Raw genomic sequence first — 27,942 nt, forward strand, 5'->3', positions numbered from 1 at the left:
ACACCACCAGAATGACTGAGGTGTCCAGGTGTTACTAACACAGTGTTCTGAGAGGGTAAATGCATGGTGACCTATCAGGGATGTAAATGGTATATTACACCTGTTATCAAATGAGAAAACCGACATTCACTTATCAAAGACTGGGTACAGATGTAACAGTTCTACAGAACTCCACGACACTATCGTTGCAATGTACAAGAGGAGTTGTTAATAATAAAACACATAATAAAAGAAACACAGTATTCTTTTGGTGACCAGTAACGAATCAGATTAATCACATTTGTCCATGACACCAGGCGTGCCACGACCTGGCAGGTAACTGTGAAGTTGTTATATATTCAACAAAAACATGTTATACTTGATTGAGGTAATTGATCATGAGTGGTTACACCTTCATTAAAGCTAACATTATTTTCTGAAAGAAACGACACGAACATACAAACCAAACAAAACACACAAAAACAACAGTCCCACTCAATCATGTGTCGAAATTAATTGAAATGTCTAGAGAGCATATTTGGTAAGGAATGTGACAACAACTGTTAAAACTGTCTGGTCTTGAGGCCCAAATACATCATATAGGGGTTCTGTATATGTAGCGAAAGATAGCAGCTCACTGGAAAATCCTGAAAGTAAGGAGTCTGGTAAGGTGTTAAGATAGTACTCTATAGATAGTACTCTATATAGCAAGTGTCCTAACAGAACATAGTCATAGGCTGACCTATTCAACTGAAAATAATGTTATTAAACATCTCAATAGTTAGAAAGAACAATGGGAAAACTTTGAAGTTTCGACCATCCCCCCCCCCCCCCCCCCCTGTACAGTTTCTCTACTGTCAATAAAACATAAAAAAAATATATAATTCTTCCTTCATCTAGTAATGTGACTGTCAGTGGCCCCTGGTCCTAGCATACATTTGTTTGTCTCACGACTGATGAATAGATGATTCTCTTACTTTAGACAAATATACTGTGTAAGTCGGCTTTGGGATAAAGTTGTCTGCTAAACGTCTAAAATGTAAAGTAACGTAGACCTCCTTTCGGAGATCTATTGATTGAGGTAATCCATAGTTGGTCAGAAAACCAAGCAAGGACTCCTGGGTCTCTATTAAGGCTAATCTTAAGAGTATAAGAGTATGGCTTCATACAGACAAATAAATGCTGACGTCAACATGTCTGCTTTTAATGCACGTCTACAAATACGACACACCCAGAACAAAAGATCTAACGTCACCGCTTCTGTCAGTTGATATAAAGATGGGGGAACAAAATGTTTCTCTCACGTAGAGATGGTAGAGGTTTGTTTTGTAACACAACAGAACAGCCAAACCGTTTCTTTTCCTGAGGTTTGGCCTCTTGATTGGTAAACAGGCACTGCACATTAGAATGAAATGATGGCAGATGACAGCACATCTGATACACAGACACAAACAGGCACATCCCCAAAGCAATATAGCAAAAAAAACACAGCGACTGTAAGGTGAAGACTTGGGTGCCTTACATCTTTGAGACCAGACAAAGGCCTCTGTTCTACAATGCAGACGTGTGTTAGTACAAAACAATTAGTTGTGATGATTTAAAAAAATCTAAGCGAAAATAAAATGTCTGTTTTAAAAGTGATAAACAATTAAAAGTGTAACATGCAAGATGATCTGGTCCTATAGACAGTGAAGGCACCAGGGCTCTAGGTAAATGAAAATGATGTGTTGACACTGTAGAAAACGTGTTTTCTAGTAGAAGGCAGTTAAAGAGTGCATAATACAGTTGCATTGGCGGAGTCAGGGTGGAGACGGTTGTGTTCATGCTTGGGGGTTGATCATTTTCTGAAGCAACGGGATCTGGGGAATGAGAGAAGAAGAGAGACTGGATTAGCCGCTTCCCTGGGACAACGCAGAGTAACAATGAACAGGGGCTGGCGCGTGGCCAGGCTAGCCGTACTTGGAGATTAAAGGTGTTGAATGTTGAATAGATACCTTGGTCAGGTCTATTCCTGTGAGGGCGTTGACGGACACGGGGAGCTCAGCCAATAGGCGGTTCACCTCCCCGGTCACGCGGCTGCCGTCGCCGCTCAGGATGACGATCTCATTGGTCTGGGCCAGGGGCGCGGCAATCTTGGCAGCGATCTGGACAAAAAACCACGAGAAATCTTTCCGTCAAAATCTCACAAAACATGTAAAAAATTATGGTTTGTGATAATATTATTCCTAATCATATTTTTGGTAAATGGACTGCACTTATATAGCGCCTTTTTTTGCTGCTCCAAAGCGCTCTCATTCACCCATTCACACACACATTCACACACCACGGCACGGCGAGCTGCCATGCAAGGCGCCGGCCCCACTCACTGGGAGCAGTTTGGTCGTTCAGTGTCTTGCCCAAGGACACTTCGACATGTGGCCAGCCAGGGCTCGAACCGCCGATCTGCCGCCCTTGCGATCATTAGACCGCGGCTCTACCTCCTGCACCACAGCCGCCACCTCCCAACCCCCAACTCTACCAGAGAGACAGGAGACAGGTGTGCTCACCTTGGGCAGGGCCTCCAGGACCAGGGCGGTCTTGGCTGCCTCTCCGTACATCAGGTAGGCCTCCGCCTTCAGCCTCATCTTCTCCGCCTCCGCCTTCCCCACCGCCTCGATGGACCCGGCCTCTGCCTCACCGATGCGACGGATCTTCTCAGCTTCAGCCTGGGCGGTCAGCACCTTCTTGACCCTGGTAAAGGTTTGGAGGGGGAGGGGGCATGAGAAGGTTTAAACTATTAACACTAGAACAGCCGTGCCTTTTTTACCTACTAAAAAAACCGCCTCTTCACAATGCTCAAGCTGCTATTTACACACAATGACCACTAGTTGGCCGATTTGTAAATTAGCCTGCTTCCTACACAGAAACACGACAAAATAGCTTCATACTAGCTTATCCTGATGCGATTTAGAAAATGTAAGGATACTGGGTGGTAGAACGCACATATCTAGGAAAAGTCATGAAAGGAGGGTCCTGAAATTTGATTGAGTGCAAAGATATAAAAAAAATCTTTACTCACAGGGGTCAAATGACCCCTCATGGTTGTTCCAGGATTCAGACTGTACACTTTAGCTAGTGTGTGTTTCCTAGAATAGGACGTGCTGCTAATACATCCGCTAGTTGTAGCGTAGTTGTAGCGTGCCCAGCCTCACGGTGGTTTGAGCTCGTTGTGTTCCACAGGCTCACTCACTTGTGTCCCTCGGCCAGCTGCTGCATCTTGTAGGCCTCCGCCTCGGCGGGCCGCTTCACCGTGGCGATCAGCTCCTTCTCCATACGGTCGATCTCCTTCTCCTCGATGGTGATCTGCTTCCTCCTCTGCACCACCTCGATCTCGATCTCCTCCAGACGGATCTTCTGCTGCTCCTTGGCCGCCTGCAGTTCGTACGCCAGCTGGGCCTCCGCTTTCTGGACGGGGAGAGGTGGTCACATAGGCTTTTATTGGAAGTCAGAGAGATGGTCATATAGGCATATTGGAAGTCACTGATTGCTAACGGTGATTCTATGCTAACGGGGCCATCCCTGTCTCATACCTTGGTATTGACTTCCTGGTTAAAGGAAGCCTTCTGCATCTCCAGCTCTCGTTTAGAGTCGGCCATCAAAGTGTCTGCTTTGAACTTGACGTCCATCATCTCCTTCTTACATTCTGCTTCCTGTTGAAGGACAAGGTCAGGTACATTATGGAGGAGTGGAAGAAAGGGAACGGGTGAAGAGAGAAGAGCAGGGGAGGAAAAGGAAATAAGTCGGACGGTTTGGCGTAAGACTAGCATCAGCACTGCATAAGGATCATATACTGTATATACGTCTACTAGTCCATATGTTATATGTTTATAAAAGTACACAGTTACATGCTAACTCCCCCCCCTCTCTATATACCCCCCTGCGAATAAGCCATATAGTGTATATAGGCCATATAGTGTATATAAGTATAGAAGCTCACATCACGACCACTTATCCCCCAATTTTTATTTATATCCCCCCTTATTTATGTCTCATTCTTGTTTTTTTTATTATCTTAGGACTGTGTTTGTTTGTTAGCACCTAGGGGCTTGCATTTGAATTTCATTGTACCTGTTACAATGACAATAAAGATCATTCATTCATCGTCACGTTGAGGACCATCCACTGGTTTGCGTTGTCACTCTTACCCTGATTCCTGCATCTCTCTCTGCCTCGGCCACTCCGATGTCTGCATCTCTCTGGACCGCAGCGGTCTGAGCCTTTCCCAGGGAGCTCAGGTATTCCACTTTATCATATACGTCCTGCCAGGGGAACGCACACGGACATGCTATGTGGTTAGTGGGGCTCACGACAGATCAGATGGCGGTAACGAGGGTCCACAGCTTCAACAGGAGTCAACTGAACCACAGACCGTAAACAGGACCTGAACAGCCGTACCTTGATGGTGAAGCTGAGGATCTCTATGCCCATGCGGCCCACGTCAGGTGACGCCACCTCGCGCACCAGCTTGGCGAACTTGTCTCTGTCCTGGTAGATCTGCTCCACAGTCAGCGTGCCTGAAACACAGAACGCCGTGGTGAGACTGGCTCACAAACCAGGAGATAGTCTGCTTTCAACGTTCATCCATTTAAAGTAATTTTTCTGAGGGGGGCAGTCCCACTCATATTTTCATTTTTATTGTGATAGAGATAGTAGAGATTTGACAGGAAGGATGGGTGAGAGAGAGAGAGAAGGGATGACATGCAGGACATGTCCACAGCCGGAACCGGGAACCCTGCGGTTACGTGGTCGACGCTTAGCCCACTACGCCACCTAAGCGCCCCCAGGTTCATCCATTTAAAAGGTTGGTCATTCATAATAATAATAATAATAATAATAATAATAATAATAATAATACATTAGACTTATATAGCGCTTTTCTAGACACTCAAATATGCTTTACAAACTGAAAAGATCGAGTAGTAATAATAAAAAGAAACAAAAAGGTAAATAGAAGAAAGTATAGGGGCGTAATGAAGGTAGTGCTGGGGACACATGGGAAGGGGAGGGGGAGAGGGTTAACTGGTGAAGGGGAGCTTGAAAAGATGGGTTTTGAGGGCCTGTTTAAATGTTGGGAGGGTGTTGGCCTGTCTGATGTGGTTGGGGAGGCCGTTCCAGAGGGACGGGGCTGCGGCTGAAAAGGCCCCATCACCCCAGGCCCGGAGCTTGGTCCTGGTGGTCTTGAGGGTGGTTTGGTCATCAGACCTGAGGCAACGGGAGGGGGTGTGGAGGGGGACGAGGTCGGCAAGGTAGGAGGGTTGCCAGATTGATGATGGCATTGTAAGTGGTGAGTAGGATTTTTAATTGGATCCTGTATTTGACCGGGAGCCGGTGTAGGTTTTGGAGGACAGGGGTGATGTGGTCACGGCGGCGAGTGGAGGTGAGCAGACGGGCAGCAGAGTTCTGGGCGTATTGGTATGTTATGTATATTGATGTGTTAATGGGTAGTAGAGAACAGATCCAGCAGAAAGCAGATATGTTCTGAAAAGCTCCTTACCGAGGATGGAGCGTAGGTGACCCTCCAGGGTCTGGAGGATGACACTCTTGATCTCCACAACAGATTTCCCCAGAAACTGCTCACAAGCGTAGCCCAGCAGCTCATCATCCACCATCACCTTCACCTGGAGCCAGGAGGACATGGTCAGGTGCTAGCCAACACACACACATACACACACACACACACAGATGCCAGCACACACATCTGAACAACTACACATCTGAACAACTACACATCTGAACAACAATCTGATTAGCCTTCAATCATTTTCTTACAATTCTTCTATTCCGTACATCTCTAATTAACGTATATTTACAGTACTACTAATAATAAACACATCACTACATTCTTTAATAAAATATGTATATTGGCCTCTTGGTAAGAAGAAAACAAACATTAGGCCTATTTGATTGATTTGTTGATTAAAAATAACCAAACCTTGAAACACCCTGGGGTTGAATTGGCATAAGCACTGTGTGGTACATTTGTTCAGTGAAAAACCTTAATGCAAAGTGAGGACATTGATATGGGGAAATTAAGTGCAACAAATGTTGATTCGAGCCCATTGGCCAAGAACGCGTCATATCTTCCAGGTTGATATTGTGGACAGTGTTACTTATTAAATGCACTTGCCTAAGTCAGACTAGACTACCATGCACTCAGATGATTAGAGTGATTATTAGCAGGGAGAGTGACATAGATTTTTTTTTAGGGTGTCGGTGATCAGCTTGCAGTCCCTGTCCTCAAGATCAATCTCTATTTGGCAGCACCTGCTCATGTGTTAACTGTGATAATCACGTACAGCCAAAAGTATGCCACGTATCTGGTCTGCATAAAGTAGTGGAACGGTCAGGTCAAAGAGGGGTCGACTTTGTATGAAAACTGGACATGGTAATCTTACAACTTCCCAGTATGACTTGGTCCTGAGGCATATCACACATGAGGGTCTTTTCACAAAATTAACCAAAAATGTACATAACATCAAGTCAAGTAAGTAACTTTACTAAAATGGAGGATAGAGTCAACAGAGGTGAAGACATTCCCTCAGACGGGACTTAACGGGAATCTAAACCAGTGGCCCCTAACGGCTCTGACCTGGACACATCTAACAATGTAGCCAGCAAGAAAAATAGTCATTTAACAGGTGAAACCTCTATAAAATAGTCATTTAACAGGTAAAGTAACAAATGAAAACTCTGCTTTGTGTACTCCCGTTGCAGCTGAAAGGAAAGAGAGTGAGCTAGTCCCTGAGGTGACAGTTGGTTTTGAACATTGACTCCAATGAGGCATGCACTGATAGGACAGGCTTGGAGGGGGGCTTATGAGGGGAGGGGAGATGGCAATCATTCCAAGAGAACACTGCTAATAACTGACCACAGACAGACAACCACCCCTGCTTATAACTGACCACAGACAGAGACAGACAGACAACCAAACAGCAGGCCACCTCACAGAGACAGCAGGGGGCGCTGTGGCAAGGCCAGCGCTGGAATAAGGAGGACCCGGGCCAATATGACCCCTCTCCTATTCCAACCACCCTGCAAAACACCAGCTTCTACAGCATGCTGTGAAACAGTACCACAGAACATCACAACAACCATAAACATGGACAGGAAATATGAGACTGGATGGGGTTTTCTGACGTCAAATCTTATTAAAATAACTTTTGACTTGAGAGACAGGCCAAATAAATGAAAACGACTTTAATGAAAACATAAACTATATTGGTGCTTTATTCTGGTAGTTGGTTCAGCCTACTTTTATGGTTACTAAGGGGTCTATTCTCATATCCTTATGTGAGCAGATCTGTGCTTTATGCACCAAATGTGTGTGCGGAGCTACAACGCATATCTAATGTCGGCCTAGTATGATCCAAGGTACCAACTGTGCGTTTGGGGCCAAGAAACTCCCATTTGAGGAATGTGACTCATGAATATCATAGATATATAGTATCATAGATACGCTCATTCTCCTCTGAGAAAACAGGGCCAGTCTATGCGGTTGCTTAGGGCCACATCTGCTAGAGGGGGCCACACTACACCGTCGATTTAGCTAAGCTACCAAGCTACCACCAGTCAATCAAAAACTCTGCTACCCCCATCGACGAGACACCTGTCGATCAAAAAGTCTGCTAGCACTGTTAGGGACACCAAAGCTCTCCATCTTTTGCTATCAGTATTCTATCAGTATTCTATTTATTGATTTAAATAGCAGGCTATTTTAATTGCTATGTCAGTCATTTGTTGAAGTGACACTGAAAATAACCGAAATACATTAGCATGTAGCAACATTGAAATAGCAAATAGCACTGCAACCCTTATCTATGGTAGATGTTTCCCTTGTTAGTGGTCTCAGTCATTTAGCCCATCTGGATAGGGTCAGGTGCTGTTAAATAGCTTAAATACTTTCAAATGTATCGTCATTATTGCTTACCAATTAGAAAGAATTGTCTAGCTGATGGAATCTGGTCCAAGAACAGCGGAATACAAGTTCAAAGTTATATTGTCATATTACTATGTATTCTAGAGTGTAGACTATGTACTGGGACAAAGGAGAGTTTGACAGTACAAGTCCATTCTTCCTCTCAAGCCCTCCTCTCAACAGTAAAACACCAGAGGGTGTGCAATATCATGGATATTGGAACGGCAGTGATTAGTAAATTAAATTCCACTGCAAAGCAGGTGGGCTATTATAATAACAGGCTACTGCGCACAGCGCATACAAGCCTGGAATAACAGGGAGTCAGACCTGGGGGCTCGCGAGACTTCTTATCAAAATAAGCCTGGATGTTCGATGTTGATGGAATATCCTGTTTTCAACGGACGGCCTTCATCTATTGACTTAACGAAAGTCAAGTTTGACGTGTTGTGTGTCTGGCAACAAGACCTTTTAAAGCCTAATGATGAGATTCCAGTTTTTATAGTTTTTTTTATAGTTATAGCCATGAGAGGGGTGAGATTTTGAGGCAGAGGTGAGTAAAATGTGGAAAGCCTATTTGGCGAGAAAATTGGCACCTTTTCAAAACGGGAATAACAAATGATGGAGTGTGGAGCTAGATGTGCGTAAAGGATGTGGAGTGTAAGGAAGTCAGAATAGACCTCTAAGAGACTAACTCACTCTTCCACTTCTAAAAAACACGGACACCTGTTATTGTAAATTAATATGATGAGAAATTTGATATGGGCGTGTTAAAGGTCAGAAGAGGCTGGGTATCCAAACAATTACAACCGGCACTGATCCAGCCCCATCTCTTTATCCTGGGTCTCTTTATAACTCCATCAAGTAAACTTGTACGGTAGACACAAATTCTGTTTCCACAGAAACCTGCACAATGGTTTGTTTAGGCTCCTCCAATCAGATTTAGACTTGACGGTGAGCCTCATTAGGGAAGTGTATAGGCTCTCTCTGCCTCTGACAGTAGACTCATTGTAGTCTTGCCAATAGGACAGACTAAGAGAGGAGAGGAACACAACCCATGTACATTGTCAGAAATAATACTTATCAAAAGAAATCACAGATTGTAGATAAGAAAATAAATAAATTAAAATAAAATAAAATAAAGATGGGTATTACAGTAGTCAGAATGACTAAATAAGTAAATTCAAGGGACATTTTTTGCAATTTACTCACATACATTTTACTCACACCAATTGCTAAAACAACCAACTCAATTGTCCCACAAGGTCAACTATTTTGAATCAGACAGCAGATTAACAGTACGGGGACTCTAAACAGAATCCGTTTCTTGACTACCAGCAAGCGAAGGACTTTGGCACAGAGGAAATAACACACCAAAATACATTATGAAACAGAAATGTCTGTAAACATGAAGAAATGTAAATGTTGGGATGCAAAATAAACATGGCAGGCTGTATTTCAGCTCCGTCGTACCCTTCTCGAGGAAGACGCCGTTCAAAGCAGAAATGCCTGATGGGACTTTCTGCCTTGATATGAGGCTCAATAATTCTCCACATTTGTAGTTGTATTAATTCATTAAATTATGTCTTCAGCTTCAGTTATGAGTATTCTCATCTAAATCTGTGAGCATAGTAGCAATAGCAGTGGACAGGGTCACAATATAGAGAAGTAGAGAAGACTTCTTGAGCAAAATGTCATAATCAAACCAGTGTTAATTTTGTCAGGCTTTTTAGTCACTTAGTCTTTGGTGTTTAGATGAAAATGCACACCAGTTCTAGTCACACCAAGTCACCTCCATGTTTCTTAGTTCCAGTCCAGTTCCAGTTGATGAAAACTGAAAACATTCCAGTGCAGTCTGGAATGCAGTCTGCACTGGAATGTTTTCAGTTTTTCATCAACTGGAACTGGACTGGAACTAAGAAATATGGAGGAGACTTGGTGTGACTAGAACTGGTGTGCATAAGTGACTAAAAAAGCCTGCCAAAATTAACACTGAATCAAACAAGTAATTATTGTAATCCATGTCCAAAATATCTCCCAACCAGATTGGGAATTGGGATAGGATTATATATATTCACAAGCATAGGAGGTTATTACTGGGTGTACACATAGTGTGATGTGATTGGTTGAAGGGTTAGGGTTAGGGGTCGTCACGTTTATCAGGAGAATGATTGACCCTCAGTTTTGGCACCGTTACCCACGGGGAAGCAGGGGGGCGGAGGAGCTCAGAGGGGGGAGGAGGAGGGGGGGTGGAGGCTGAATCCGCCTTGAGCTGAAAGGAGGCATTCCCAGAAGTTGATTTACCTGTGCCACCCCAGTGACAGTAAGAGCTACCCCCTCCGCTGTTTCTACATCCTCACACTTGGGCTGCAGGGTCATAATCTCAAGGGTTATCCTGTGGAGAACGTGAAAAATAAAAATAAAAATTGGCATGTTCTGAGGGGAAAGCAAATGAAGAGAGGGGGGGGGGGGTAAAACACAAAAGTGAAGGGAAAGAAAAACAACATTCACCCAAAAAGACTCCAGCGCAGTGACAACAGGGGAGGATGGTAATGTTGTTCTGGGTGCAATTATCATAATTATCACTGGATGTGAGTCTGTACTATGTACAATACTACATATTGATATACACGTCCAGTTATATCAATTTGAGGATCTAGAGGCGTGGCTAGCCATAGGAGTACGACACTTCTTTGCACACCACTTTTGAGCAATCATTCTGGTGCCCCTGTTGTCAAAGCACGTAAGAGTGGTGTAGTAGAGGTTAGCTGTGTAGCAAAGCCCATAGACAGCAGGTTAATGACAGCTGACTCTCTCTCCCTTCCGCTGTAGATGAGAGAAAGACGTGGGAGAAGGACAAATAGAGAGACACACACACAGTTAGCTAGTTAGTCCAGTCCACCTGTTTTTTGCCTCTGGCTTTATTGGTTTGTGACCAAATCCCTGACGAATACTGTCTTTTTATTTTTGCATTACCTGAGCCACCCCTGTCACCTCCAAGGGGACACCTTCCAAGGTTTCGATATTCTCACAGCGACAGAGGATGGTCATTATCTCCAGCGACATTCTACGCAGGCAGGCGGGCGGGTGGGAATAGGAGAGGCAGGACAGTGAGTATACAATAGCTGTTAGGAATGTCAGTACCGGGGGGGGGGGCATGGGTGAGAGGGGGGAGGGGGTTTTAAGACACTATGGGGAAGGGGCGTCTATGTCTAGAGGCATGTGAAACGACAGTCTGGAGGTTTTCTTCAGCCTGAAATAACGGCATCTCAGAGGACGGCCCATCTCTAGGTGTGTTCTGTCCTATATCATCTGATTATATCCTATATCATCTGATTATATCCTATATCATCTGATAACACGGGCATGCATAACCACAGCACAGTGGATCCCTTCTCTCTACAGAATGCAAAACTGCAACTTGTTAACTAGGCCAAAGGTCAGAAGTCACAGGACAGGCCTGTTTAGCAGCATTCCTGACCCCAACATGTGAAACGGAGGCTGTTTAGAGATTACCTCAAGAATGACTGACTGCACAAACATTCTCGCGGCAGATAGTCTCGGGGTCAGAGATACCCAGGTAGTCTAGGGGTCAGAGATACCCAGGTAGTCTAGGGGTCAGAGATACCGGGCCGACAGTCAGGAGGGCACTGTTGACATCATATCCGATGATGCTGGCATCATATCCGTCATATCACCAGATTGCTGGCAACATTTCTAAGGTGCCTACCACTTCCATTGTGCCCTTGAGCAAGGCACTTAACCGTTAACTGCTCCAGGGGGGCCGGAGATAGCTGAACCTATGCCCAGAGCTCTGTTCTCCCTGGGGGGGGGGACGTGAGCACAAACTACATGTCGTTGTCTCAGTACTTGTGCTCTGTTCAATGACAATAAAAGTTCAACCTTATTAACTCTTATCTCTCTCATATCTACCACTGGGTTAACAAGCATAAGAATATTGACCACAAAACAATTTCAGTGCAGCTGGAGCACATGTCTTTCTGATACGAAAGAGCCACGCGTGTAGGCCTAAACACGTATGACAAAACTAGGATCAGATCACGGCAGTGCTAGATTCATCGTCGGCCAGAGTGCGTTTAGACTCGATGCGACCGTTTGCGCATTCAGAGGCTTTCTATCATGTAAAAATCTGGGTGTGGCTCGGCTCCATGGGCTCATGGGTCTGCTGGACGCAGCATCACTCAGCCTCTGGCTCCAGCTCTGCCTCTCTTCTAGGGGGAATTGGATCAATGAATCATCGGGCCAGACACTAACGAGATTACTGCATCACATACGGGAAGTGGGAGCTAAGGTTACTCCATCCAGTCCCACCCCCTTTCTTTCTTTCTTCTGTCTTTAATGGCCACCAGCCACCACACAGCTCAAAACAAGTGCCACCCGAAAAAGCAATACCGTGTCTCATATTATTTCCATCCTTCATGAAACGATCTGAAACGATAGCATCTCAGAGATGGCTGTATTGAATTTATGGGTGTTTTCTGACATAGAAGCTGGAAATAACTGACTGTCATTGTCCTGAAAGGCTTGAGCTGTTAGTTGAGCGAATACTTGAGCCATTGTCTCTACTTTAAAGCAGCGTTTTAGAGCGGTAACAAGTATCCTAGCGACTACACAAAGAGCTCCTCTTTATAGCGATGAAGCTAATAAGGATTCCGAGACACATCAGTGCAGTGATGGGGTGAGACACCGCGCCAGGCAGGGCAGGTTAGCATGGCAGAAACAAAGAGACAAAGAGATAAATAAGAGGGAAACATCCACAAACACATCCCATGACACATTCATCATAATATAATAGTTCATCTGGAGGAAAAAAACTAAACAAACCCCAACCCTTATTACCTCAGAGTTAGCATGTAGCTGCAGTGGTCATGTGGTTGTGGTTCTACTATCTTATGTGTGTTGTGGAAGCTTTAATTGCTGGCTACGCTACGGCACATCTCAGCGGACTTCACCTCGCCGTCCGTAACCTCCTTAGCGTGTTTGTCTTTCCAGTGCTGTGCTGGATGTGCACTCACTGAGGCTATGCTGGAGTGCAGCTGACTAATGTGATGCCCGGCGTGTGTACACGTTCAGTAAACATTAGCTCCTGATGGATGGGCTTCAAAGGTCACAGCAAACCACGTCTCCGAACACAACCACAACACACCGTCTTATTCAGGTGGCTGAAAATGATGATATCCAGAATTGAGCTCAAAGACGACTTCAATTCATGGTTCTAGACGTGTGGGTGTGATGAGGACAATTAAAATGTGTTGTTAATACTGAATTTATTATTACATTGACGTAAATCTTAATGAGAATGACCATCAGTCTGCTATGCAAGAATAAATGGTGTGTCTGACATGATCAATTCTGTACGAAGGCACTGAACAAGGTTCAACAGCGCCCCCGACACCTTAGAAGGACAGGGTCTTACCTCTGTATGTCGGAGATGAGCCACCAGGCCCAGGCCCAGCCTCCCACCATGTAGGACTTCTGGTCCGACCCACAGCAGCCACCTGTTGGTCAGCAGAGACAACGTCAGCATCACAGCAACACTGGACCGCTGCTATGGCAGACTAACTAACAGTGTCATCAGTACCAGTGGACCAGAGCATCACAAGCATGCGCCACTACAGTACCACCAGTCCACACCCACCACAGTGCACCAAGGCAAGGCAGGTTTATTTGTATAGCACATTTCATACAACAGGGCCAATTCAAAGTGCTTTAAGCGCCAGACAGGATTCCCGCAGGTTTCAACAAGTCAAATTTAATACCTTTTTAAGACCACCTTTAATAGAATTTAAAACCTATTTCATGGCCATACTGGCAAACACATACTCATACAAAAGTATGAAGGAAAGAAGAAATAAGTCCCAGAATGACTTACAATTTATTCACATTCAACATAAGAACATCAAACAAAAATCGACATCAAAAGAAACAAACAGACACAAACAGTACACAGGACTGAGTGTCTGTGTGTTGTGTCGCCTCCCACTCCTCCCACTGCCTGCCTATTGGCTGTTGCTGGTTCCTTTGGGGAACCTTGGCAGAGTGGGTTAGACTAGAGTGGGTTTAAGTTAGGGATGCTCCGATTTATCCGATTTAAATCGGCCGATTTCACTCCAAATGACTCGATCGGTGATCGGCAAAAATGGCCGATCGCAAAAAACGATCATTTTTTTTTTTTTTTTCCTTTCCTGGGGAAGACAGATAACTGAACAGAAAACATAGGAGGACGTAACAGTATGTAAACCATGAAGGCCACGTTTATGATGTCTTTTATACAGCCATATCGACTGACTTGGGCTTCAGGCCCTAACTGGGTGATAGGCCAGACCTTTACTATGCCATAAAAATGGGTCTGCGTTTGCTTGGTGCCTAATGGATCAAAACTTTTGTCTAAAAAGCAAAAAATATGTAGGCTATCCAGTCAGTAGGCCTACAGTTATGTATTTAAAAAAAAATCGGTATTGGTATCGGTTGATCTTGAGGAAAAAAAAACGGTGATCGGTATCGGCCCCAAAAATCCAGATCGGAGCATCCCTAGTTTAAGTCTAAGGCTGGGGAGGTTCCATTTAAAGTGGGCTGTCTGTCCTATACTTAGTTATCGCAGTTTGATGGTCTCAGCTTTAGGGTTTTGTGATTTTGTTTGTTTTTCTTTTTTTCTTTGGTTGCATAGGGTACTATGGCTTCAATTATATTATACAAATTAGTTTGTTGACTCCCCATCAGTAGCACTATTAAACCAGTGTACTAAGGACCAGTTGCTGTCTATTTCTGAGCATTATAAGATTGAGATTCCTAGTAAAAGACTGAAGGAAGAGGTCATGTCCAGTTTGAGGTCTGGGTTGGTAGTGGGAGGTATTCTCAAATACGGGGGAGGTCGTTTTGATCCGGGGGATGGGCATGTCTGTGTTCCCCATTCCTGTGCGTAACATGTCGTTCATTTCAGGTTTGGGGAATGGAGATGTTCAAATGGGGGTGTGGGTGGAGTTGCCTGTAGAGGGCGTGGACATTGTTTTGGGTAACGATATTGCCGGGGTACGGGTGTGGGCAGACGGGCCTGCCATTCAAGAATCGCAGAGTCCCATTCAAATAGACACGGCTGGCATTGCGTGTCCAGCCTGTACTGTTACCTGTGAAATGACCAGGGCGCGCAACGCGCCAAGTACCACTCAGGGGGCAGAGGGGGTAATTGGCGATGTTATTTTTATTCTACCAGAACACTTTCAAACTATGTCGCCGGATGAGATTGGGGTCTATGTCGATGGTTTTAGACGCAGGCTGTTTTTGACCGTAGAATGTATAAAAGAGAAGACGCCGGGTACTAGGAAACTGGCGAGTAGGTTTTGTTTTGGTAACCGTATAATTTGCCTGCCTTTTCTTTTCCTTCTAGCCGGTTTGTTTACTCTCTTAAATGGCTCCGAGGTTGCTGAGAGTGGAAGCAGGGTGGTGAGGAGAAGGAGTAGGACATGGCACTATTGATTGGTAGGGATGCTCCGATTTATCGGCCACCGATTTAAATCGGCCGATTTCACTCCAAATGACTCGATCGGTGATCGGCAAAAATGGCCGATCGCAAAAACCGATTTTTTCTTTTTTTTTTTTCTGGGGAAGACAGATAACTGAACAGAAAACATAGGAGGACGTAACAGTATGTAAACCATGAAGGCCACGTTTATGATGTCTTTTATACAGCCATATCACTGACTTGGGCTTCAGGCCCTAACTGGGTGATAGGCCAGACTTTTACTATGCCATAAAAATGGGTCTGCGTTTGCTTGGTGCCTAATGGATCAAAACTTTTGTCTAAAAAGCTAAAAATATGTAGGCTATCCAGTCAGTAGGCCTACAGTTATGTATTTAAAAAAAAATCGGTATCGGTATCGGTTGATCTTGAGGAAAAAAATCGGTGATCGGTATCGGCCCCAAAAATCCAGATCGGAGCATCCCTATTGATTGGTTGTGTGTTTACTTATTGTGGGCAGTGGGGACAAAGTTTATAGTTAGGTGGGTTGGTTAGTATAGTGGTGAACCATGTTTTTTAGGGGGTGGATGTGACACCTCCCACTCTGCCTGCCTATTGGCGGTTGCTGGTTCCTTTGGGGAACCTTGGGTGGGTAGCTCGTCAGGCTAAATAGTGTCACCTGGGTTTGGGGAGCTGAGGTTATGGTGGGTGTGTCCTCAGCTCACTCTCTTTCTTCCTTTTGCTTTGGTTCATTTAGGGTTATGGTAAGGTCTCGTGGTACCAAGGTTTTGGGGCCTTTTAGTTTTACACGTCATCCTGGACTCCACCCTCTCCTTCCACTCCCACATAAAATCCATCACTAAATCCGCCTTTTTCCACCTCAGAAACATCGCCAGATTACGACCTTCCCTCACTGACTCCGTTGCCGAAACCCTCATCCACGCCTTCGTCACCTCCCGTCTGGACTATTGTAATGGTGTCCTGTTCGGGGTTCCCAACAAAGCCCTGGACAGGCTCCAGTACGTGCAGAACTCGGCTGCCAGGGTCCTCACCCACACCAAGCCCTGGCAGCACATCACCCCCACCCTCATTCACCTCCACTGGCTCCCGGTCAAGTCCTGCATCACATTCAAAATCCTCCTCCTCACCTACAAATCCCTCCACGCCTGCGCCCTCCAGTACCTAACTGACCTCCTCCCCCAGCATACCCCTTCCCGGAACCTGCGGTCCGCAGACATGGGCCTGCTGTCCACCCCCCGCACCAACCTACGGACCTTTGGGGACAGAGCCTTCAGCGTGGCCGCACCTACTCTCTGGAACTCTCTCCCCATAGTGATCCACAACGCCCCCACCCTGGACTCCTTCAAACTAGCCCTCAAAACACATCTGTTCTCCAAGGCCTTTGGCCCCTAGTCAATGTTTCAGTTTTTGCTTTGTTTTTTTTCGGTTTTGTCTGTCCGCTTCATTCCCTTGTAAAGCGTCCTTGGGTTTTTGAAAGGCGGTATATAAATTAAAGTTATTATTATTATTACTATTATTATTATTACACTACATACACCCCTTACACATACAACATACATTCTACACCCATTCCCTCATGGCATACACCACTGATTCTTATCCCTATTCATATACATATGTTATTTAGTTTATTTGCTTATTTACCCAAATAAAACTTAAGTTGTATAATATAAATACATGTGTGGACTCCCTTATTTGCCACTACCTTCGGGTGTGTGACAGTGTGTAGACCTGTGTGTGTGTGTGTGTGTGTGTGTGTGTGTGTGTGTGTGTGTGTGTGTGTGTGTGTGTGTGTAGACCTGATTGAAAAGGAAATCCCCAACACTACAAAAACCTGCAAGGAAAGATCTGCTAAGAACTGGACTGAACTGTGTGTGTGTGTGTGTGTGTGTGTGTGTGTGTGTGTGTGTGTGTGTGTGTGTGTGTGTGTGTGTGTGTGTGTGTGTGTGTGTGTGTAGAGCTATCTTCTGAACTCTACTCCCTTGGCCACAATTTCCTTTTCAATGATCTCAAGCTCAGCCAACTTCTCCTTGCGGCCCCCTCCTCCTCCTCCTCCTCCTCCTCCCCCTCCCCCTCAACAACAGTGTCCTCCTACATTGCAAGTATCCACTTCCTTGTTCACAGAAAAGCCTCTCTCCACAGAAAAAACAAACAAACAAAAAATAACGTTTTTTTCCCCCCTTCTATCACGGAGACTGCCAATGGCCCCGGGCCTGAGCTAGATTACTCTTCCTGCTGCAACTGGTGAACTGATGATTCACTTGCTTAGTCAAATGTATCTATTGTAAGTCGCTTTGGAATAAGGCGTCTGCTAATGTCAAAAATGCAAATGTAAATGTCTCACAGAGGCTTGACCATGGGACAGGATGAGCAGCTTCTGGCCCAGACCCAGAGCTCAGGATAGGGCTGCTCAGGAAGTCACACAAGAAGATGTCCAGCCTCTTTTGCTGGGCGGGAAGGAGAGGAAAACCTCAGTGACCCTGTTGTACTGGCTGCTAATGTTGGTTAGAGCTACTGTGCTACAGTACTGGTGCTAAATGCTAATGTTGGTTAGAGCTACTGTGCTACAGTATTGGTGCTAAATGCTAATGTTGGTTAGAGCCACTGTGCTACAGTATTGGTGCTAAATGCTAATGTTGGTTAGAGCTACTGTGCTACAGTATTGGTGCTAAATGCTAATGTTGGTTAGAGCTACTGTGCTACAGTACTGGTGCTAAATGCTAATGTTGGTTAGAGCTACTGTGCTACAGTACTGGTGCTAAATGCTAATGTTGGTTAGAGCTACTGTGCTACAGTATTGGTGCTAAATGCTAATTCATATCAACCAAAACTATGCTACCCTCCAACTAGTCTTGCGTAGCCATAACTCCAAATGGTGTTGTTCTCACGCCTGTTTTGGAGGTCTGGAGGATGTTAGATGAGCTGATCTGGCCTGGCTGGAACCTGGACGGAGCGATGGGAGAATGGGCTGATCTGGCCTGGCTGGAACCTGGACGGAGCGATGGGAGAATGGGCTGATCTGGCCTGGCTGGAACCTGGACGGAGCGATGGGAGAATGGGCTGATCTGGCCTGGCTGGAACCTGGACGGAGCGATGGGAGAATGGGCTGATCTGGCCTGGCTGGAACCTGGACGGAGCGATGGGAGAATGGGCTGATCTGGCCTGGCTGGAACCTGGACGGAGCGATGGGAGAATGGGCTGATCTGGCCTGGCTGAACCTGGACGGAGCGATGGGAGAATGGGCTGATCTGGCCTGGCTGAACCTGGACGGAGCGATGGGAGAATGGGCTGATCTGGCCTGGCTGGAACCTGGACGGAGCGATGGGAGAATGGGCTGATCTGGCCTGGCTGGAACCTGGACGGAGCGATGGGAGCAGGGGGTCACGATTTCACTGGATGTTACTTTCCAGGAACCCTCCCTTAAGCCCAATTTATCCGTGTGCGTAAAGCCAACCAATGTATTCTGCATAGCCAGAAGTGTGCTCACTGCACTATGCACTACATCTAGTTGATGAAGGCATTACGGTAGGTAAGTTATGTAAATGGTCTGAAGTGGAGCCAGGCATCACTCAAGGATTTCACCAGGCTTTCCGAACTAGCATGGTCACAATGAGGTTACCCCACAGGTGTTAAATTAAACTCTTTTGTTCATGTTTTCTGAACATGAACAAAATGGCAGAGAGCAACACAGAGACACAAAGAGAGACAGACAAGACACAGAGAGAGAGACAAGACACAGAGAGACAGACAGACAAGACACAGAGAGACAGACAAGACACAGAGAGAGAGACAGACAAGACACAGAGAGAGACGGACAAGACACAGAGAGAGAGACAAGACACAGAGAGAGAGACAGACAAGACACAGAGAGAGACGGACAAGACACAGAGAGAGAGACAAGACACAGAGAGACAGACGGACAAGACACAGAGAGACAGACAAGACACAGAGAGAGAGACAGACAAGACACAGAGAGAGACGGACAAGACACAGAGAGAGAGACAAGACACAGAGACAGACAGACAAGACACAGAGAGAGAGACAAGACACAGAGAGAGAGAAAAGACACAGAGAGAGACAGACAAGACACAGAGAGAGAGACAAGACACAGAGAGACAGACAAGACACAGAGAGAGAGACAGACAAGACACAGAGAGACAGACAAGACACAGAGAGAGAGACAGACAAGACAGAGAGAGAGACAAGACACAGAGAGACAGACAAGACACAGAGAGACAGACAAGACACACAGAGAGACAGACAAGACACAGAGAGAGAGACAGGCAAGACACAGAGACAGACAAGACACAGAGAGACAGACAAGACACACAGAGAGACAGACAAGACACACAGAGACAGACAAGACACACAGAGAGACAGACAAGGGGAGCGCACACAGTAGACTGCTTTCTGGATTCTTATTACAGCACAGTGTGTGTGTGTGTGTGTGTGTGTGTGTGTGTGTGTGTGTATGTGTGTGTGTGTGTGTGTGTGTGTGTGTGTGTGTGTGTGTGTGTGTGTGTGTGTGTGTGTGTGAGAGAGAGAGACAGTAAGAGTGTGAGGGTATTTGTGTAATTGTGGGATTGTTTTAGAGGTTTTTCCCCATTGGACAGATCAGAGTGTATGCTGGTAGAGACAGAGACAGATCAGAGTGTATGATGGTAGAGACAGAGACAGATCAGAGTGTATGCTGGTAGAGACAGAGACAGATCAGAGTGTATGCTGGTAGAGACAGAGACAGATCAGAGTGTATGCTGGTAGAGACAGATCAGAGTGTATGCTGGTAGAGACAGAGACAGATCAGAGTGTATGATGGTAGAGACAGAGACAGATCAGAGTGTATGATGGTAGAGACAGAGACAGATCAGAGTGTATGATGGTAGAGACAGAGACAGATCAGAGTGTATGCTGGTAGAGACAGAGACAGATCAGAGTGTATGATGGTAGAGACAGAGACAGATCAGAGTGTATGCTGGTAGAGACAGAGACAGATCAGAGTGTATGCTGGTAGAGACAGAGACAGATCAGAGTGTATGCTGGTAGAGACAGAGACAGATCAGAGTGTATGATGGTAGAGACAGAGACAGATCAGAGTGTATGCAGGTAGAGACAGAGACAGATCAGAGTGTATGCTGGTAGAGACAGAGACAGATCAGAGTGTATGCTGGAAGTTGTTAAGAAGTATGAAGGTTTTTGAGAATCCGTTCAGAGTAGAATCCACACCGTCATTGAGCACTGAGAGTGTCTGCTGTGACAGGTGGGAAGGTGCAATAAAATGTAGAGGCCTACTTGTACTTGTTATTATTGGATCTTTTTACAAAATTCTTCGTAGAGACTAATCTCTCAATGTTCATTTCAAAGGGCACCAGATGCTGCATTTATCCGTTAACATGCAAGAAAATAATTGCCGTCCGAGAAACGCCCCTGCCTCCAGCCAATACTCCAACATGAAAACAGAGGCACATTGTCTGGCCATGATTAACCAGAATCAGACAAGTATGTGCTTGTGCAATATCCCTCTTTAATCTGAGGGTATCTGGTTTAGTCCAATGATTTATGCTTTAGGTTTGACTGAACTCAAAGGCTGAAATAAACTAGCTATTGAATAAACAGTAGTTAAATCAAGTATTGTGATGCCTGAAGACAAACAAAATGTCCTTAAATGAACCATGGTTTGTGGTTGAACCATGTAGTAACCATGTAGTCGTGCATAGTGGTTGATCCGGCCCGGTTTGTGACTGTTGTTGCTTGATTGGATCAAGTAGTGGAAAAGTACCATTAGAGCAGTATCAGTGTCTCACAGATAAAGTTTATCTGGAGGCTGTCATGTGACATTCCCAGCTGTCACGACACCCTCTCTCACAGGGAGGGGGTCCTCGCCTGGCGGGACTGTGTACACAACGCCAAATGCCAAAAACTAACCCTAACATACTGCACTATATCTTGTTGCAAGGGCATTCCACTCAATGAAAAATATTCTATTTACAGTGTTGTTGTCAGACTCAATCTCCGTTATCACAAAGTTTCGGACAAAACAACGTGCATACACAGACTCAAGACAGGGTGGTGGAAAGGGTTGTACATTCTGGACGAGTAGCCTAACTTTTCCTTTTCCTGTCTGCAACGTGACTCGATAGCGCTTGTGAAAGGAGCTGTTTCTGTCTGTTCCAGCCTTGCAAAAAAAAAAAAAGGAAAACCACACAACAACAACCTTTATCTAAATAATTACAGAACATTGTCAAAGCATTGAAACCATGACACGAGAATGGTCTGATTCAGCATTCATGACATGTACCAAAAAATGTTGTGGTAGACCCTGCAGCACACACACTCTCCTACGCTACGACCCACTAGCTGAAACAGACCCTGAGTTAGGGTTGGGCGGTAATACGGTTACATTTGGGAACGGTTTAACTCTATCAAACACTGGATACTGCCCAACCCTGAATAGATGAAGTCACAGAGTGGAGTGTGACTGACCGGTGGCCACAGCTGTTCAGAATCAGAATGCGTTTGATGCTGTTGATGCTACACTCCACATTCTAACAGTCACACTGGGCTTGAATGAGGATTTTATCCCAGCTATAAAAAGCCTGGCATTGCATTTTGGTTTGCTTCATGTTGGGTTGACTTAGGCCTGCAAAATGAAAAAGCAGCACTATGTCATCACCATTTAAACATGTTAAAACGTTCATGAACAACTCATACAAAACTGCTGGGAATGGAAGGGTCACCACTATCAAGCCATGCTGCATTTTACTTACTACTAACCTTCCCCAAACCTTTTACTACTAACCTTCCCCAAACCTTTTACTACTAACCTTCCCCAAACCTTTTACTACTAACCTTCCCCAAACCTTTTACTACTAACCTTACCCAAACCTTTTACTACTAACCTTCCCCAAACCTTTTACTACTAACCTTCCCCAAACCTTTTACTACTAACCTTCCCCAAACCTTTTCTTTTCTTGCGATGACTGATGGTTAGATGATTCACCTACAACTAATGGGCTACATTTGTCTAAGTAAGTCGCTTTGGATAAAGGTGTCTGCTAAATGCGAAAAATGTCAATGTAAGCCACTCTTTCAACATCACTACATCACTTCTGACATGATCATTCTAGTGTGACCAACAAAAATGTTCAGAAGTCACTGGAGAACATAATATTATAGTATGTAGTATTATATTACTACACCCCTCCTGACAGAAACAGCCCTTAAGTTTCAACACAATGGAAAACTCAAGAGCCATTTCAATGTGCAGTGAACAGGAAACTGGCTTCTCAATGACGCTTTAAGACGTTGAAAACAACCTCACTTTGCAATTGGAGCAAACCACAAACCATATTTTGAGCTGCAATCTCACAAGAGTAACACTTGATTAGCCTTTCTTATCAAGGCTATATAAACAATTGATATGATTTGCTGTATTATCTTGAGAGCTTGGAACTGAGCTGATGAATAATTTGACATCTATGGTTAATACCCATAACCCATGCTATACCTAATTATATAAACTTTGACCTAAAATGCAACGTGATAAAACTGTATGTTAGGGAATGGCAGGTGTGCATTGGAGGAGAGAAGGACTAAGTGAGATAATTTTTTAATCTCCAATTTAGAACTAAATTGTAAATGCTGTGTTACAACATGTTCTCTGAGCCAATGTTCTTCCAAGTTTTGGAGGGATTGTATGGCAACTGCAAAGCACCAGACTTGTCTCCTGAGAGCAGATAATAACTGATACAGTACCGTAGAAATTCTAGGGCCTATCTGTAGGGTTGCAAATTCTGGTAAATTTCCTAATTTTTTCCATGGGAAGTTAAGACCGTGAATTTTGCTTAAATTCATCAGAAAGTTAGCTGATAACAGTGAACCTTTTTGTGGGATACACATAAGGCAATTCTAGGTCTTGTGACATATTTTGCTTAAACTATCCCAATTCAATGGAATTGCAATGCACTCATCCATGTACAGCTGATTCTCAAGATCTTACACACTAGTGAGATGTTATTGAGCCACACTACTACACTACTACACTGTCTGAGCCAAGGACTACATGCCTTGTGGTAGGTTGGGGTTAGGATGGATCTTTGGGGATCACTCCATATTCCCTTTCTTTTGTTGTACCTCTTCACTACACTGGCTCCCCGCTGGTGGAATGAGCTTCCCACGGCTGTCAGAACTGCAGAGTCACTACCCATCTTCTGTCGGAGAGACAGTCAACTAATTTAATTAATTTTATTAAATTAATCAACCGGTGCAAATGATTAGAACATAGTAGGAGAGGATTCTGGAAGAGCCTGTCTTGTTTAAACCTGAGACATTCAGTTTGGTTTGCTCTTGATTGTTGAAGTGAGAGGCAACACCATGTGACAACACCGTGGGAAGAAAAGGCTCTGTGCCGGTTCTGGTTCCCATGATGGAGTCTCAGAACCGTGGTGCTTTCTGGCCAGCCAGCCCGCGTTCATACCAGTTTAAACAGAACCATCAACGGCATCCATGTCACAACAAGATGGCGGCTACTTCACTGGAAATTAGGATAATATCTTCCACTACAGTTTCTGAAATAAACACTATTTTGTATGAAAGAAAACAAAAGACACTTTCTAAACATGTTCTCTTACTAGCCAGCTGCACTGTTACTAGAGTATAAATGGCTTACAAAATGTGCGTTTGTGCGTGTGTGTTTGTTGAGCATGTGAGGAAGAGAGAATTATTAAACTTTTTTTTTTTTTTTTTAAATCACTAATGATTAGATAAAAAATGTTCTCCTTCCTTCTTGCTAGTCTTCACAGCCTAGAATATGACACACCCACTGATGACATCAGTTGTGTATAGGCTACTGTCCCACCATGCACTGTCCATACATTCCTGGCTTTTGCACTATGCTCTATTTGCACTGGTTAGATACCAAACTGTGTTTCCTTGTCTTAGTACTTGTACTCTGTCAATGAAAATAAAGTTCAATCTATGAATAATTTAAAAAAACGTACCCGTTTAAAAAAGAAATTGGATAATAAATACAAACTGATATATATATATGATATCAAGATGCTCGCTCACGTGCACAAAATGTTTAGGCTAGTTGATTGTGATTTATAAAGGGAAAAAGGTGTGGGCCGTGCATGCGCACTGTGTTATGTGCTTTGGACAAATTAATCCAAAGTTATACTATTTGGGCACAGTAACAGAAGACACGTTTGGCACAAACCAAAGACAGCATTTGAGCACAAGAACCTCATGCCAACTGTGAAGCCTGGGGGTGGAAATGTCCTGGTTTGGGCCAGATCACCATCATACAATCCACTATGTATTCTGTATTGTATCAGAGGGGGCTTGAGGAAAATGTGAGACCATCTGTCCAAAGATTGAAGCTGAAGCATAAGTGGAGCTGGAACACGACAATGACTCAAACTTTCCACTAAATCCACCAAGGAATGTCTCAAAACAAAGAAATGGAGAGTTCTGGAGTGGCCAAATTCAAAGCCCAGATATTATCCTATTCAGACACTGTGGGATGATTTGAAACAGGCTGTGCATGCAAGACACCCCTCAAACAGCACACAGCTGAAAGGATTCTGCATGGAGGAGTGGGAAAAACCTTCTCCCAGTCGATGTCAGAGACTGGTAGACAGTTATCGGAAATGTCTAATTGAGGTTATCTCAGCCAGAGGGGGCAATGCCAACTATTAGTGCATAGGGTGTCCTCCTAACGCTTTCCTCAGTAGGAATTGGCATCTTTGTCCATTTTTTGTTAAATAGGCCTAAATGATAAGATATTTAAATTGTCATTGGTTCAATTACATCACCTTTATCTATAAATACTGTTTGAAAGAAGATCAAATATTATTAGATAGAACCACAATACCAAGGCACTGACGTGAGAGGGGTGTGGTGTGGTCTGCGTATTATAAGGGGAGACCTGGCAGTATGTGCACTGATGCTTCACTTCCTGACAAGCTCAACACCGTTTACACTCGGTTTGAGGGAAGCAACAAGGAGTCCCCCACAATGACAGTGAGCTATCGATCACTGTGGCTGACATGAGGCTTTTAAACATCCGCAAAGCAGCCGGTCCTGGACTCGTCCACAGAGCAGGCGCTGACCAGATGTATTCACGGACATATTCAGCCTCTCCCTGTCTCAATCTGGAATCCCCACCTGTTTTAAGGTGACACTGACAACAATCGTTCCAGTGCCCACAAAGACCAAGGTAACCTGCCTTAATATCTATCGCCCTGTTGGTGCTCTGACTAGTTAAGACTGGTTAAGTCCCACAACAACTCCACTCTGCCTGCCATGCTGGAGTGGACACACCTCAATTTGCCTACCGCCCCAACAGATCCACTGAAGACAGCAATGCTGTTCATTGACGACAGTTTAGCATTGAACACCACAGTCCCCTCCAAGCTCATCACAAAGCTCAGGGACCCGGGTCTTCACACCTCCCTATAGTCACTGGATCCTGGATCTCCTGAGGGCAGACCAGACCACGGTGGTGAGGGTAGGCACCGGCAGTATCACCTGGGGCCCCTCAAGGCTGTGTGCTTAGTCCCCTATTGTACTGCCTGTTCACCCACGACTGTGTGGCCATGCACAGCTCCAACCCCATCATCACTGGGGTTAGGGTTAGGGTTATGACACCACTGTGGCTGGCCTGATTATGATTCCTCGCATCCTCACCTCTCTCCACCACTTGTTTCCTACTTAAAACACATTGGAGAAGGAGACCTAAGTTCTCCTCCTTAGGAAATCCTCCTCCGATGCTTTTTTAGAAGAAGAAGAAGAAGAGAGTGGAGAGTGTTGGAGAGGACACACGGAAGGGAGTGAGTTGACCATTGAACAGCTGTTCATACATATGGTGCGTTCAAGTCATGTCGGATTTTCACATGCTGCCCACTCTGAGATAGGCTAAGCACTGAAACTAGCCTCCAAGTTGAAGCTCTAGACTTTGACAGTAGATAATTATGTACAGTTTCAACATGGTTGAGAAAGTAGTAGCCTACCCTCAGATGTCTCTACAATAAGGAGCAACACAAGTACAAGCTTTCTTAGGATGTTGTCAACCAGTGGCGGACTCCGACTGTTTGAAGGGCAGGGGGGGCGAAAAGAAAAAAAGGGCACCTACTGCACAACATGGCACCCCATCAGTGCACACGGTCAAGTTTAGACCACTGGAAGTGCAGCCAATAGGGCACATCCTCTAATTTTGCACTTAAGCGGGACGTTTTTCAACTGTGGGGGCACCAGGAGGGGCGGTCGCCCCCCCCCTGAGTCCGCCAGTGTTGTCAACAATAGCTGAAATCTCATTGGTTGAAGAGTTGTTCTGACATGAGGGTTCCAGTGTGCTCATGAAGGCATGTGGTGCAATTTGGGTTTGGAACAGCAACACACAAGGTTGGTACATGGATGGATGGACTTCCTGAGCCACAGCCAACCCACGAGCAAGCTTATATTTGAGACAGTTGAATTAAGATCAGGATCGTGTAGATAGTTAGTTCATTATTCAATAATCTATGGCTAAAGCCCATCACTAATTAAACCAATGGTTCTGCAGATCCCAGATCGGCCCTTTAAGGCATGCATGGTCGGAAGTGACAAGACCGAGTTACGGGAATGGGTCCAGCCCCCCTCCTCCAATACTCCAAATACATCACAATAAATAACACTGGAAGACACTTGATTTAATCAACCCAGGATCCGATGCATATTAAAACGCTACGTATATTGCATAATACGCCCAAGGATTATGTTGGATTCGTAGGATGTGGAGTCAAGGAAATTCCAGATGCCTAAAGCCTAATCCAGTCCGTAACCCCACATTTAGTCATCTGGTTGACTAAACACCGTAGACACTGTGTGGCTATGCAAGTCAATCACTACCAAGAATAACTCCGAATAATGTATTCAGTAGTATGTGTGACCATTACCCTAGTATGAGTAATAGTCAGTGCGTGCAAGACATCCATCCTACTATGTCGTACTCTGTATAAAGAGAATGCAAAGGTTATCAGAGTTTAGTCGATAAATGAACATACGTACCTGAAACCACAAGGGCCTCATTTGGTCCGACAGTATGACAATTTCCCATGCTAATATAACTCAAAACGCCTTTTCAAACCAAGTGCTTGTCTCTTACAAATCTCACGAACGGAAAAAAACAATCCCTCAGCGGATCGTATTGGTCTGCCCCGCCCCTATCAGTTCGAATGTTGCCAGCCCCCAGGGTTCCAAAATGGAGACGTTTGTTTTGAGCGACGACACCCCCCCACCCTCCTGCTTTCTCTGGTTGGTATGGTCTGTGACACCCCCCTCCTGCTTTCTCTGGTTGGTATGGTCTGTGAGCGACCCCTCCCCCCCCCCTCCTCCTCTGGTTGGTATGGTCTGTGAGCGACCCCTCCCCCCCCTCCTCCTCTGGTTGGTATGGTCTGTGAGCGACCTCCCCCCCCCCTCCTCCTCTGGTTGGTATGGTCTGTGAGCGACCCCTCCCCCCCCCCTCCTCCTCTGGTTG

At 45.0% G+C, this 27,942-nt stretch overlaps 1 protein-coding gene across 2 annotated transcripts; it reads right to left on the reverse strand.

The window, feature by feature from the left end:
• Nucleotides 1-884: 884 nt before the first annotated feature.
• LOC308174702 (flotillin-2a) lies at nucleotides 885-27,609 on the reverse strand. Of its 2 annotated transcripts, XM_080549805.1 has the most exons (11): nucleotides 27,474-27,609; nucleotides 13,368-13,449; nucleotides 10,235-10,325; nucleotides 5,513-5,636; nucleotides 4,414-4,532; nucleotides 4,164-4,277; nucleotides 3,549-3,668; nucleotides 3,209-3,423; nucleotides 2,526-2,709; nucleotides 1,974-2,123; nucleotides 885-1,838 (listed from the first exon to the last, which is right to left on the reverse strand). In XM_080549805.1, exons 1-11 carry the CDS (start codon nucleotides 27,520-27,522, stop codon nucleotides 1,800-1,802), a joined length of 1,287 nt encoding a protein of 428 aa, XP_080405931.1. In that variant the 5' UTR covers nucleotides 27,523-27,609; the 3' UTR covers nucleotides 885-1,799. The 2 variants fall into 2 exon arrangements, with proteins under 2 accessions (XP_080405931.1, XP_080405932.1); XM_080549806.1 differs by lacking the exon at nucleotides 27,474-27,609 and having other exon boundaries at nucleotides 10,235-10,260; nucleotides 13,425-13,439.
• Nucleotides 27,610-27,942: the final 333 nt, after the last annotated feature.

This window comes from Nansenia antarctica (genome assembly GCF_963989245.1).
Source record: "Nansenia antarctica genome assembly, chromosome: 20".
NCBI lineage: Eukaryota > Metazoa > Chordata > Actinopteri > Argentiniformes > Microstomatidae > Nansenia > Nansenia antarctica.